Below are 14,929 nucleotides of genomic sequence, written 5' to 3' on the forward strand. Positions count from 1 at the left end.
TGTATATAGTTTCAGCCAGGAGGTTGTCTTTGACTCTTGTTGGATATCTTTCGGCAGCTGATGATTGTTGTTTAAATAGTTTCAGACTGTACTTGCCAGGTCCTGATGCTGGTATCAGTCTGATACAGGTGTGGCTCTACTTGTGGCCTGCCTGTGGAAGCACAACATTTTTGGTGGTCTGGAGTTGTCACAGGGTTCTGTAAGGTTGTTTGTTTTCTTTTCTCTGCTTTGTTATTGTTATACTGGCTACTTGGGGTTTTGCACAGGTTATAAATACAGTATACAAAGCTCAGTGTTTTCTCAGTCTCCTTCTGCTGGTAGGAGTACATAATCCACGTGTCTTGACTGGTCTGGAGGGTCTAGAGGAAAGAAAATTAGCAGGTAAGATCTAATTTCACCTTATCTGACTTTATGTGAGCGTGGAAATTGAACAGCCTAGAACAGTTGTTTCAACTGTCCCAAGATTTTCCCATTCCTTATCTCAAGCAGTATCCAAAAGTGGAGAGAAATGTAGCTCCCATACCAAGGTGTCAAGGCCTTAGCCTACTAGTATGCTTGCATTATTGCTCAAGAGGTTTACTCTGCCACAGTGAAATTGTGATTTCAGCCTCATCACTTTTACCTCAGTTCAGTGTGTGTCTTAGTGCATAGACTAGGGATCCTCATTAATTGTATTTCAAGTGGAACTCTAGCAGTTTCTTAAAATAAGGGAATGCCTAGTGGTTAAAGCAATAGACTAGAAACTGGGGTTGAAATCCCACTTCTCTCACTGTCATTGCTTTTGATTTTAGGAAAATCAGTTTATATACCATTGCCTCCAATACCCTACTTAAATTAGAGGGTGACCAAAACCACTACCAAAACTTAGCGCCTGGTTTCGGCTGAAGCTGAAAGCTGAAGTTTGATTGTGTGACTGTGAGCCATGAGACCAACTTTGGATTGGCAGAGCTTGCAGTGGGCAGTCCTCTGCTAAATCCACAGGAGATTTACCCTCCATTCCCAGGCAGGCACAGGCTGACATCTAGGAGTCAAGGACTTCTCAACAAAGTCTGGCACGTTAAGGTTCCCAAGTCAATTCAGAGGCTCAATTTCAAAGCAAATAGACTTATAGTTATATAGGTTACTATGGGGCTCATTTTCAAAAGAGAAAAACATTTAAAAAGTGGCATAAAGTAGTATTTGGGTATATTTCTCACCAAAATGTACAAATCAGAATTTTCAAAACCCATTTTCAGACTTTTTTTAAATGCTTTTTGTCTGCAGTGTGTCCAAATCTCAAGGGGGTGTGTTGGGGGCTTTTAAGGGCAGGATGTGGGTGTTTCTAAAACCTGGACATCCAGGACTAAAACTAAGACATTTTGAGCTAGACCTATTTCAATAACGACTAAGCCAGAAAAAGTGCCCAGATGACCACTGGAGGAATAAAGGAATGACTCCCCCAATGGTCACCCCCCAAAGATGTAAAAGCAACAGTATATGACAGCCTGAGGTCCCTGGAGTAATAGCCTAGTGGTCGATGCAGTGCACTGTAGAGAAGGGGACCCAGACCAATAATCCACTCTAATTGTTACAGTTGTGGTGGAAAGCATGAGCCCTCCAAAACCTACCAAAAACTTACTGTACCCACATATAGATGACACCTGCAGCCGTAAGGGCTATTGTAGTGGTGTACATGTGGGTACAGTAGGTTTTTGGTGGGTTTTGAGGGCTCACTATACAATATAAGGGAGCAACGGTGAGATATATACCTTTTAGGTGGTCCACTGCCCTGCTGGGATATCTGTGTGGCCAGTCTACTAAGAACACTGGCTTCTCCTATATCCCAGTGGCTTGATTTTGTACATTTTTCACTTGGACTTTTTTTAAATGGACCAAAAAGATAAATGCACAGCACAAAAACATCTAGTAAGTGGCTATTTTCAAAACAAAAGATAGACTTTTTGCTGTTTTAAAAATTGCTAAATTTGCTTATTTGGATTCTGCATGTTTTAAGCAAAACATCCAAAGTCGGACTTAGACATTGTGAAGAAACAATGTGTTTTAAGCCTGTAAAATGTATTGGATATTTTCCTGTCTTAAATATGTATGAAGTGTATGTCTCCTGTTTGGCCAGCAGATAGTGCATGTTTATGCTTAAAGCTGTTACAGAGGGCTGACTTCTCTTTCTTTTATTTGGCACACAGATAATAGGAAGTGCCTGTAGTGATGTAACCAGTTTTTATTTGAAACTTGACTGTTCTGGGATCTGATTGGTCTGGAGGTTTGAAATTACCCACAAATGCTGGCTGTTGCTTCAGTTTCAGCACGGGGAAGCTCTGTGAACAGATATATGTCCTGATCCCCTCAGGTACTTTCTAGGAAGTATGCAAGTGTTTAGTTAGTGTTATAATTGATCCATATTTCAGTTACCTGTTATTGTTTGCCAGTTGCACTATTTTGTTCCACTGTTCAATGTTTTTGTTAAGAGAATAAATATAATTGTTTGTTTGCCCTGCTTGTCTGGACTGATAAAGAATCCTGGTGGTTTGTGTGTTGGGTCTGTGAGTGCTTTCTGGGAGCTGGGACCACTGGGAGTATGGCTCCAGTAACCTAAAAATCACTGGGGATAATTTGAGAGCGGGAGACTCGCTCAGAGGTGGTTGTGACCTAGTCGGTGGGAGGAGGGTGCTAATGTAGAGCACGAGCAGCAGGTGGACCTGAGCTGTGCTGGGGGTAGACCCTCTAAGTGGCCATGGGATGACCCCAGGCGGGTGGCTAGGCATTTCATGACAGACGTCATATCAAAAATGCCCATCTATATAAATTTGTAAGTCTATGTGCTTTGAAAATGAGCACCTAAGTATCCTCTGTGAGAATACGTAAAAAAAACAAAAAATCATTTTTACCAGCTTTTGATGCTTACCCAAACTGTGCACAAGTAACCAGAGAAAGTAGCACTGAGATGTTTCCTGTTTTGTATTTAGTTATAAAACTGATTAAGGACAAGCATGATATAGATTCTTCCTAAAATAGGGTAAAGGAGTGGTCTATACTGTGGACATTGTAGCAGCCTGATACACAATCCAGAATAAAAAAAATCCCATTGATGTTACTGAATGCAACGACTATGTGTTCTGAAAATTTACAATCAAGAGCCTTACGTTTCTCAATTATTTTCTAATATGTAAACTTCATTTCATTCTAATATTTCCCTACTAATACTATAAGCTGACTAGTACTTATGCTTGAAAACAATCATTACAGGTTCCTCTCTCATAGAATCTAGCTTCTGCATACCACAAGTTTGTTTAAAATGCTGCATCTTCATCATATCCAACAGAGCCTGGAAATTCTTTAGAATCACCCAAATAGTATCCAAGCCAGAATATATATAATAATTTAAATAATGAAAGACTAAATTTTACCTCCAAGCAAAATAGCCTCTGCGCACATGGACCTCAACTAATGAAAACAAACTAAAAGACACAGTGCTTTTACAATGGCTGACTGCGCCACATTTGGAGAGACAGCTGATGTCATATCTCCACAGAAAGGCTAATTCCTAAGGAGCTTATTATCCCAAATTTACAGACTTAAATTCCTGCTAAATGTTTGTACCTAAAGCATTTATTTAGAGCAATTTACCATAGAAAATACTATGCAAGATCATAATTGCATTACTTGCAATCGCAGTATCAAAAATAAGAATAGCTTCTCTCCTTCCCAAATTACCTTTAGTCCCTGGTGGTCTAGTGGTATAGTCAGGGCATGAGTGATCCCCAGTTGCTGTTGCCCATGTCAGTTCTGCTCGCAACATGGTCTCTTGTGGTAGTCTCACAAGATTGCCACTAGAGGTCATAGCAGCCATTTTGAGAGCAGAGCCAGCATGGGCAAGAGCGACTGGGGATCATACCTGCCCTGATTACAACCCTAGACCACTAGAGATTATAAAATAGACCCGAGGGGGACATCTACAAGTGGACATAGGGGAGGGGGGGAACACAGAACAAAGCACAACTTTTCAGCTTCCACCAAAAGCACACTGTCAGTTTTGGCCAAAATCAGACAGAAAAAGGATTTTGGTCAGCTTATAATTTAAATTGTAAGCTTTCTGGAGCAGGGACTTACTTTAAATAAAAAATGTTGTAAACCACCTTGACTTAGAAGAGTAATACTAGAAGTACAAAATATTATTGTTAATCCAATTAAATGTGTCAGTTGTTTGACCTTTATGTCACCATATTCAAGTTACAAGTAGACTAGTGGCATAGCCACAATTTGGGTGCGGGTCTACTGCATAGGGCACTCTCTTCTTGCCTCTAAAAGGGGGGAGCTGAACAGAAGAGGTTGGAAAAAGTAAGTCCTTCTGGTAAAGGAAAAACACTTTAGAGTTTAGTTTTTCTCTTTTATAATAATGCTAAAATTTATTAGAGTAAATAAATGGTTACAATAAAAATTTCTTTTATCCCAGTATTACAGAAAATTAAATTCTTATTTATATCAGTCCAAATTTCAGTATAAGGAAAATAAAATCTCTCTCTGTGTTTTCCTTTAGAAGCTTAACAAAACCTACCACAAGTTGTGCATGTCAGATTACTGAAGCCTAATTGCGTCCAGTCACTTATTGCCTTATATTTTTTCTCTTACTTATCTGGTATTCTTCAACTCTGACCTCTAAGATCACCTTCACATAATTCTATTTCTTTGGTATTTTTCTCAATATTCATCATTTGCTCATTGTAACCTCCTTCCCTCGAATACTTATCACTCATACTTGTCCTTCACTGAAAATGTATCTGTGTTAATTCAGAGACTGTTTGAAGCAAACAGACATTTGTTAGTTTATGGCCCATTACTAGGGCTAAGCAAGCCTGTCTATGGTCTGTGAGAAACCCAAGACACAAGCTAGCTAATTGCCCTACTAGATCATAGATAAGGGAATGTTATATATACAAAGCTGACCGATGTACAAAACCAGACAGCTCTATAAACTACTCAAAATTTCATCTCCCTTACTGTGGCTGGTGGGAATTCCCAAGCCCCATCAGCTGAAGATCTCCCTGCTGAAAAATCTTGCATGTTGGGCAGCTGCTGGCACTGTCCAGGAGCTGCTGCTTGCTGCAGGCCTCCCCCCCCCCCCCCCCACCTGTGCAGAGCTGAGCCTGTGTGCGCGGAGGCTGGTTGATGGCAGCTGCCCAACATATAAGCTCTTTTGGAGGGGATGAGGTCTTCAGTTGGCAGTGCTTGGGGATCTCCGCCAGCACACGTATGTCATTTACTTTGGGGGAGGGGAGGCAGAAATTAAATTTGGGTTTGCTTTATTTGGGGGGAGGGACAGAGATTAAATTTTTGGCCCACCCACTTTGGTCTTGGGTCCACCCTAAATAGACTGTCTGGCTACGCTACTGGACTAACATTGTAATCACAGTCTTCCCTTTGACATAAATACAGTGGGGGAAATAAGTATTTGATCCCTTGCTGATTTTGTAAGTTTGCCCACTGACAAAGACATGAGCAGCCCATAATTGAAGGGTAGGTTATTGGTAACAGTGAGAGATAGCACATCACAAATTAAATCCGGAAAATCACATTGTGGAAAGTATATGAATTTATTTGCATTCTGCAGAGGGAAATAAGTATTTGATCCCCCACCAACCAGTAAGAGATCTGGCCCCTACAGACCAGGTAGATGCTCCAAATCAACTCGTTACCTGCATGACAGACAGCTGTCGGCAATGGTCACCTGTATGAAAGACACCTGTCCACAGACTCAGTGAATCAGTCAGACTCTAACCTCTACAAAATGGCCAAGAGCAAGGAGCTGTCTAAGGATGTCAGGGACAAGATCATACACCTGCACAAGGCTGGAATGGGCTACAAAACCATCAGTAAGACGCTGGGCGAGAAGGAGACAACTGTTGGTGCCATAGTAAGAAAATGGAAGAAGTACAAAATGACTGTCAATCGACAAAGATCTGGGGCTCCACGCAAAATCTCACCTCGTGGGGTATCCTTGATCATGAGGAAGGTTAGAAATCAGCCTACAACTACAAGGGGGGAACTTGTCAATGATCTCAAGGCAGCTGGGACCACTGTCACCACGAAAACCATTGGTAACACATTACGACATAACGGATTGCAATCCTGCAGTGCCCGCAAGGTCCCCACATGTGACGGCCCGTCTGAAGTTTGCCAGTGAACACCTGGATGATGCCGAGAGTGATTGGGAGAAGGTGCTGTGGTCAGATGAGACAAAAATTGAGCTCTTTGGCATGAACTCAACTCGCCGTGTTTGGAGGAAGAGAAATGCTGCCTATGACCCAAAGAACACCGTCCCCACTGTCAAGCATGGAGGTGGAAATGTTATGTTTTGGGGGTGTTTCTCTGCTAAGGGCACAGGACTACTTCACCGCATCAATGGGAGAATGGATGGGGCCATGTACCGTACAATTCTGAGTGACAACCTCCTTCCCTCCGCCAGGGCCTTAAAAATGGGTCGTGGCTGGGTCTTCCAGCACGACAATGACCCAAAACATACAGCCAAGGCAACAAAGGAGTGGCTCAGGAAGAAGCACATTAGGGTCATGGAGTGGCCTAGCCAGTCACCAGACCTTAATCCCATTGAAAACTTATGGAGGGAGCTGAAGCTGCGAGTTGCCAAGCGACAGCCCAGAACTCTTAATGATTTAGAGATGATCTGCAAAGAGGAGTGGACCAAAATTCCTCCTGACATGTGTGCAAACCTCATCATCAACTACAGAAGACGTCTGACCGCTGTGCTTGCCAACAAGGGTTTTGCCACCAAGTATTAGGTCTTGTTTGCCAGAGGGATCAAATACTTATTTCCCTCTGCAGAATGCAAATAAATTCATATACTTTCCACAATGTGATTTTCCGGATTTAATTTGTGATGTGCTATCTCTCACTGTTACCAATAACCTACCCTTCAATTATGGGCTGCTCATGTCTTTGTCAGTGGGCAAACTTACAAAATCAGCAAGGGATCAAATACTTATTTCCCCCACTGTAAGAACAAAGGTATGGCATTAAGTTAATGGACAGCGATTGATAGAGCGCTGCTGCTGGATATATATTCATTCTTTGTGATTTTCTTATTAACAGGTTCAAAGTGGGAAAATGGATATAGGAGACCTCTCTCAGTTACTTCGTGTGAGCAGCCTAGATCCAAGTTTAAAGAAGCTCAAGTAAGATTTTATATGAAACTAGTTAGGCTTTTGTACCCTAGCTTGAATGCCTACCTTGCATAGATGGAAACCACTTTGACAGTAACACAATATAGATGATAGTAGGAAAATACAGTTGACCCATCTGTTCTGTCCACTATTTCCCATCCACACTGCCAAGAATATATGCACATCTTTGGGGGTACATCTGCCTTGGGGAGGAGGTTTGCAGATTTTTTTTCTTACTGCAGGCAGCAAAAGCTGCAGGAAGGAGGCACAAAGCATGTTCAGGGGGGAATGTTTCGCACCACCTTTGACTCCTTTTCCCATGGTTGAGAGCACTGAGCTCATAGCCCCACTGTTCGACTGATCCAATCCTGCTCTTATCATTGCTGTGATGTGTCCCCCCCGCCCCCAAAGAAGAGGTAGGAAGATGAAGTAAGCCACTGTTTGTTTGTTTGTTTTTTCTTGTTTGCCTGAGATGTAGAAGAGGAAAAGAGAAGTTGGGTAAAAGATCTTGTGCTGGGGACCTGGTGAGAGAGTGGAAGGGGCAGAGGAGAAAAAATGTAAGGTGAGAGGGTGGGATAGCGAGAACAGAGTTTGAGGGTAAGATGGTAAGAGAAGGAATGAGGGCAGAGAAAGGTGGCAAGATGGTAAGAGAAGGAATGAGGGCAGATATAGTGACTGGGAGCAGAAAAAAGGTGTGCGGGTAGGAGTCAAGATGGGCATGGAGTAGTGGAGGGCAAAATAGAGAAGAGAGAGCGTTAGGGGTGAGAGGGTGGGAGACAGAAAGAACGTGCTTGGGGGTTGGTAAAAGAAGGGATGGGTCAGAGAGAGGGTGGGATGAGGGTCAAGATGGGAAGAGGAGATTATGGGAGCAAGAGGAGCGTGGGAAGAGATGAAAAGGAAGGATGGCTGGGGATAAGGAAGCATGAGAGAATGGGGCTGGCATGAGAACAGGGGGATGGAGATATGTAAATGGGTGGAGGAAATAGAGGAGTGAAAGGATGGCATTGGGAAGAGAAGAGGGCTACATTGGAAGAGAGATGGTAGGAAGTGTGACGTTGAAGCTGCAAGTGTGACATTGAGGCTGCCAAGTCCCCGTCATTCTTGTATGCATTGGGAGGGGGAGAATCTTGTGTTGGGGTACTTCATCCAACAACACAGGTTGAATCCCCTCCCTTTCTGTAAGGGCCCAGTGTCTTTCTCAGGGTAAAGAAAAGGAGATTTGACCTGCATGCTGTAGTGAGAAAGGGGGAGGGATGTATTGTGATGGAGCTGTGGACCCCTCCCCTGTCTTTTTTTTTTTATCAGAGTCAATATATGGAAAATCTAATAAACTACAAAAATCTAGCAAATTAACAAGTATTGAAACACCTAGTTCTGTCTTGCAGTATATATACATGTTTTTATTGAAGATTCACCTCCCCCTTTCTTATATTACAGCATTTAAACTGCCCTACTCTGGGGTGACTCTTCTCCAGAGCAGGTGAATTTTTCCAACCCATCTCCACTCATCCCATATGATGGCAACTGCCATGTATCCAGAACTATTAATTATTAAATTGACCATAATCTTTATTCCCCCCAATCACTGGTTCAGCAATAAGCTGCTTGCTCATGGAGTTAGATTTTTTTCACACTGGGATCCAAGTTTGAAACCCTCCACTTTTATGGAGAGCATACTGAAACCCCCAATCTTTTGTGTTTTAATAGCTGCATCAATTCATTCTTCCATTGTGTAAGCGAAGGGGGTTCCTGAGATCGCCGATTCACAAATATAGATTTCCACCCCCATAGAAAAACTTTCTGCAACAGCTTTTCCCTTTATTTAACCCCTTTAAAGTTTGAACATCATCAAATGACTGTAACTCTAGCTTCAAAATTAGCTGCACATCTAATAGTCCATTAACATAACAGTTCAATTTTCTAAAATACACATGTATGTGTGCACAGGACCAAAACATATGCCCCAGTGTAGCTTGTGCTAATGAACACTTGAGACATTTCCCACTTTCTGATAACCCTACCAAAAAAGCCCACCAAGGAGATATATATAGCCTAAGCAAAAATTTATATTGCTCCTGAAGGGCCACATAGTACAAAAGACCTCTAATATTTAGTCCCTAGTCCATTTTACAAATACAGCCCTGCATAATTTTTTGAAATTAATGGAATTCGCTCGGATGAGGGAAAGGTGAGTAGTGGAGTGTGTTAGGCGGTGAGAGTCTGATATGTATGGACGGGGAGAGGGATCTTGGGGTTTTAGTATCTGAGGATCGGTTGCTAGGCTGTATAGAGAGAGGTGTGACAAGCAGAAGAAAAGAGGTTTTGATGCCCCTGTATAAGTCGTTGGTGAGGCCTCACCTGGAGTATTGTGTTCAGTTTTGGAGGCCGTATCTTGCTAAGGATGTAAAAAGAATTGAAGCGGTGCAAAGAAAAGCTACAAGAATGGTATGGGATTTGCGTTACAAGACGTATGAGGAGAGACTTGCTGACTTGAACATGTATACCCTGGAGGAAAGGAGAAACAGGGGTGATATGATACAGTCGTTCAAAAATTTGAAAGGTATCAATCCGCAAAGGAACCTTTTCCGGAGATGGGAAGGCGGTAGAACTAGAGGACATGAAATGAGATTGAAGGGGGGGCAGACTCAAGAAAAATGTCAGGAAGTATTTTCTCACGGAGAGAGTGGTGGATACTTGGCCCTCCCGCGGGAGGTGGTGGATATGAAAACGGTAACGGAATTCAAACATGCATTGGGTAAACATAAAGGAATCCTGTTCAGAAGGAATGGATCCTCAGAAGCTTAGCCGAGATTGGGTGACAGAGCCGGTGGGGGGAGGCGGGGTTGGTGGTTGGGAGGCGGGGCTAGTGCTGGGCAGACTTCTGCGGTCTGTGCCCTGAAAATGGCAGATACAAATCAAGATAAGGTATACACAAAAAGTAGCACATATGAGTTTATCTTGTTGGGCAGGCAGGATGGACCGTGCAGGTCTTTTTCTGCCGTCATCTACTATGTTACTATGAAATAATGTAAGTCTGGCCTTAAATTGCTCTTACCCAAACTATTAACATAATGTCTAATTTTAAAGAAAGCGAAAAGATCCTTGCCTGTCATCCTTTCTCCTTGTGCAAGCTCTTCCAGAGACTTACATATTCCTCCTTCTGTGTATCCCCTTTCTCACCCAATTGCACATTCCACCTACATCCACGCTTGGGATAAAGTTCATATTTCCCTATTCGGGCAGCAAATGAGTGACCCTGTAATTAATTTGTAGTTTTTACACAACAACATCTAGGTTTATTGTAAAGGCCACACCTCCAGTTGCGCTTAAACAGCATGTAATGCATTTACCAAATCCCTGGGAATTACCAAATGCCTTGGTACATTGTGGGAGGTATTCAGGTTTCCAGCTTAGTTTGTAAGACAGTCTGACCAAAAGCACTGTCCTTCATTGTTTGCTGGTCAAGGCCTAGTGGTGCAAAATTTCAGATCTGCAAGCCTTCCTGCAGAGCTTTACTCGACAGAAAAAGCACTCTCTAAAGTCTGTAATGACCTGTTCCTTGCCAAATCCAGAGGCCACTACTCCATCCTCATCCTCCTTGATCTATCCGCCGCTTTTGACACTGTCAATCATGATTTACTCCTTGCCACACTGTCCTCACTTGGGTTCCAGGGCTCTGTCCTCTCCTGGTTCTCCTCCTATCTCTCCCACCGCACCTTCAGAGTTCACTCTCATGGATCTTCCTCCACCCCCATCCCGCTATCTGTTGGTGTTCCCCAGGGATCTGTCCTTGGACCCCTTCTCTTCTCAATCTACATCTCTTCCCTGGGCTCCCTGATCTCATCTCATGGCTTCCAGTATCATCTCTATGCTGATGACACCCAGCTGTATCTCTCCACACCAGACATCACCGCGGAGACCCAGGCAAAGGTATCAGCCTGCTTATCCGACATTGCTGCCTGGATGTCCAACCGCCACCTGAAACTGAACATGTCCAAGACCGAGCTCATCGTCTTTCCACCAAAACCCACTTCTCCTCTTCCTCCACATTCTATCTCAGTTGATAACACCCTCATCCTCCCCGTCTCATCTGCCCGCAACCTCGGAGTCATCTTCGACTCCTCCCTCTCCTTCTCCGCGCATATCCAGCAGATAGCCAAGACCTGTCGCTTCTTCCTCTTCAACATCAGCAAAATTCGCCCTTTCCTCTCTGAACACACCACCCGAACTCTCGTTCACGCTCTCATTACCTCTCGCCTTGACTACTGCAACCTACTCCTCACCGGCCTCCCACTTAGCCATCTATCCCCCCTTCAATCTGTTCAGAACTCTGCTGCACGTCTTATATTCCGCCAGAACCGATATACTCATATCACCCCTCTCCTCAGGTCACTTCACTGGCTTCCGATCAGATACCGCATACAGTTCAAGCTTCTCCTTCTTACCTACAAATGCACTCAGTCTGCTGCCCCTCACTACCTCTCTACCCTCATCTCCCCTTACGTTCCCGCCCGAAACCTCCGTTCACAGGACAAATCCCTCCTCTCAGTACCCTTCTCCACCACCGCCAACTCCAGGCTCCGCTCATTCTGCCTCGCCTCACTCTATGCCTGGAACAACCTTCCTGAGCCCTTACGCCAAGCCCCCTCCCTGCCCATCTTCAAGTCTTTGCTTAAAGCCCACCTCTTCAATGCTGCTTTCGGCACCTAACTCTCACCTTTCAGGAAATCCAGACTGCCCCAATTTGACTGCCCCTATCAGACTGACTGTTCACTTGTCCTTTAGATTGTAAGCTCTTTGAGCAGGGACTGTCCTTTATGTTAAATTGTACAGCGTAGGCAATTAAAGGGTTAAAGCAGCGTTCCGCGCCAGGCCCTGATGGTTACACAGGGGAATATTATAAAACATTACCCCAGGAGGCACAAGTAGCACTGCTGGAATATTATGAAGAGGTGATAGCGAAAGGGGTGTTTCCGAGACATGCAAACTCAGCCTTAATTACGTTAATACCTAAGCCGGGAAAACCACTGAATAGAGCTGAGGATTTTAGACCAATATCATTAATAAATGTTTGCACTAAACTGTTGGCAGGGATACTTGCAAAAAGATTAGCACAGTACCTACCAAAATTGATTAGTACAGAACAAGTAGGATTTGTACGAAATAGACAGGCAACACACAATGTCCATCGCTTACTGTTGGCAATGTCGAGTTGTCAAGAAAGGAAGGAACCATCAGTAGTCGTGAGTATGGACGCCGAAAAGGCGTTCGACAGGGTGGGATGGGGATACTTATTTCAGACTATGAATGCGATGGGGATAAAGGGCTGGTTCGTACAGGCAGTTGAAACGCTCTACAGTAGACCAGGAGCAAGTGTACTTGTAAATGGGATAAGAGAAAAAGAGTTTGAGATTATGAGGGGAACCAGGCAGGGCTGTCCTCTCTCCCCCGCCCTATTTGTGATGTCTCTAGAGCCACTATTTTGTTGCAGCTGTAACAGATTCTCAGAGGGGGTCTTTTACAAAAGTGTGCTAGCATTTTTAGCATGCGATAACCATGTAGACACCCATAATATTCCTAAGAAAAGCTACAAAAATGGTATGGGATTTGCATTGCAAACCGTATGAGGAGAGACTTGCCGACCTGAACATGTATACCTTGGAGGAAAGGAGAAACAGGGGAGATATGATACAGATGTTCAAATATTTGAAAGATATTAATCCGCAAATGAACTTTTCCGGAGACAGGAAGGCGGTAGAACTAGAGGACATGAATTGAGGTTGAAGGGGGGCAGACTCAGGACTAATGTCAGGAAGTATTTTTTCACAGAGAGGGTGGTGGATATGTGGAATGCCCTCCCGCGGGAGGTGGTGGAGATAAAAATGGTAATGGAATTCAAACATGCGTGGGATAAACACAAAGGAATCCTGTTTAGAAGGAATGGTTCCGTGGAATCTTAGCAGAGATTGGGGGACGCTGGCGGTAATTGGGAAACAAAACGGGAGCTGGGCAGACTTCTGTGTTCTACGCCCTGATCGTGACTGAATAGATAGGGATGGGCTGGAGTGTACACTTTTTTTTTTTTTTAAATGTTTAAATCTTTTTTATTGAAGTTAACATACAATCCCAAATACAATTCTCAAAACGAGACACAAATACAAATACCTCATACAAACTAAACTCGTCATATAACATTTTTCTTATTTTATCCCCCCCTCTCCCCCCCCCTCCCCCGGAGTGTACATTTTAAGGGGCTTCGGTGTTAGCTTCAGAACTTAGTACAAGAACAGTGTTGGGCAGACTTCTATGGTCTGTGCCCTGAGAAAGGCAAGGACAAATCAAACTCGGGTATACATATAAAGTATCACATACCATGTAAAATGAGTTTATATTGTCGGGCAGACTGGATGGACTGTACAGGTCTTTAACTGCCGTCATTTACAATGTTACACCGTGCATCCTATAAATGCACACCTTTATAAAAAGGGCCCAGAATTTGGTAGCTCCCTTGTTATGATTGTTTAATTTTTGTGACATGACATTAATTGGTAAAGAAGAAATATTATCTTTCCTTTGTTTAAAAAGTTTTCTTTTTCCTTGAGGCAATAGGATTAGTAAATATAATTGCCCTTTAGTGCATCCTGTTACGGTTTCACTCGTGTTTTCAATACTCCAACTGCAGTGTTTGAAGAAGCAGTTGCAATTAAAAGAAAAAACAACAAAAAAGCCTTTTCCTGAGCATGTTTGTGGTTAAGAGGGTTTATATTTAAAGGGCACCGTTTAGTCAGCTAATCAGAAACTTAGAATACAGAGGGAGCTAAGCCTGATTTTCTGCTTTAAGGGGAAGATTACATTTCATGACATGCTTTTACCTTAAGAAATAAATCCTCCTAAATATTGGTTTACAAAACTCTAGAAGTGCACTAGATAAAATAGCAGAAGGCATGGTTGTTTCTTCTTGAACTTGGAGCAGAGCACTAATTTTTTTTAAAGCTGGAACTGTGTTCCAAATTAGGTAAAATCTGAATTTAGTGATCCACAAGGGGTTTTCTTGGAGATTTATTATAGTGGTGTTGCTGCTGTTGTTTTGGAGTTTGAGGGATAAGTTGCCATAGTCTTGTGTAGAAGTGGAAAGTTTTTGTAGTGAGGGCAGCATACAAGATTTAACATTCATCATTCTTCCATACTTGGAAGTGTCAGTAGCAGTGGATCCTGCAAATGGTCCCATCTCCATCAGCAAACGGTGCAATTCCTGTCCTGTGTGGAGGATATTGGCTCAGATGCTGTGATTTACCAATGCATTTCTTGCATATTAGATGAAACTTTCATAATCTGGGAGAAAAAGATGAACCTAAAGTTTCAGGAAATGTTTAGGTTTGAAGAACTTAAATTTGCCTGTACATATTTTCAGCATTGATAACAATCACTACCTGACAATTAATTATTTGTACATCTGATATGTGTAGGGAGAAGGCTTTCCAAATTAAACATGTGTGGATGGAGGGAATAGATACTGCTTGCTTGATTTGGGAAGCTGCTTTTCTGGCAATTCAGTCTCTGGTAATACTGGAAATAGGTCCTGAAGTGATTGTTGTAGTACTTGGCTTAAAGAAGCAAGTATATTTCTAATAATAATAATGATAATTCTCACACTTAACTAGACAAATAAAGCAATTTCCTCACCATTTTCCCCTAGTCAGGCTCTTAGCTATCAGACTTTTTGGTCACCATGTAGTCTTTTCTTGGAAGGGAGTTTT

General features: G+C 42.9%; 1 protein-coding gene across 6 annotated transcripts in view; it reads left to right on the plus strand.

Annotated features, from left to right (window-relative positions):
* INPP5K (inositol polyphosphate-5-phosphatase K) overlaps positions 1 to 14,929 on the plus strand; it is a 78,663-nt gene that overhangs the window by 6,257 nt on the left and 57,477 nt on the right. For 4 of the 6 annotated variants that reach the window (XR_003944092.1, XM_030222255.1, XM_030222259.1 and 1 more), the window contains exons 2-3: positions 2,184 to 2,347; positions 7,102 to 7,184. Coding sequence is in view for 5 of the 6 variants with exons in the window: in XM_030222255.1 (XP_030078115.1) it covers positions 7,117 to 7,184 (68 nt within the window). In the remaining variant the exon portion in view is untranslated. The remainder of the gene's footprint in view (positions 1 to 2,183; positions 2,348 to 7,101; positions 7,185 to 14,929) is intronic. The other 2 variants (XM_030222256.1, XM_030222257.1) reach the window with 1 other exon arrangement.

The sequence above is a fragment of the Microcaecilia unicolor genome, chromosome 13, assembly GCF_901765095.1.
Source record: "Microcaecilia unicolor chromosome 13, aMicUni1.1, whole genome shotgun sequence".
NCBI lineage: Eukaryota > Metazoa > Chordata > Amphibia > Gymnophiona > Siphonopidae > Microcaecilia > Microcaecilia unicolor.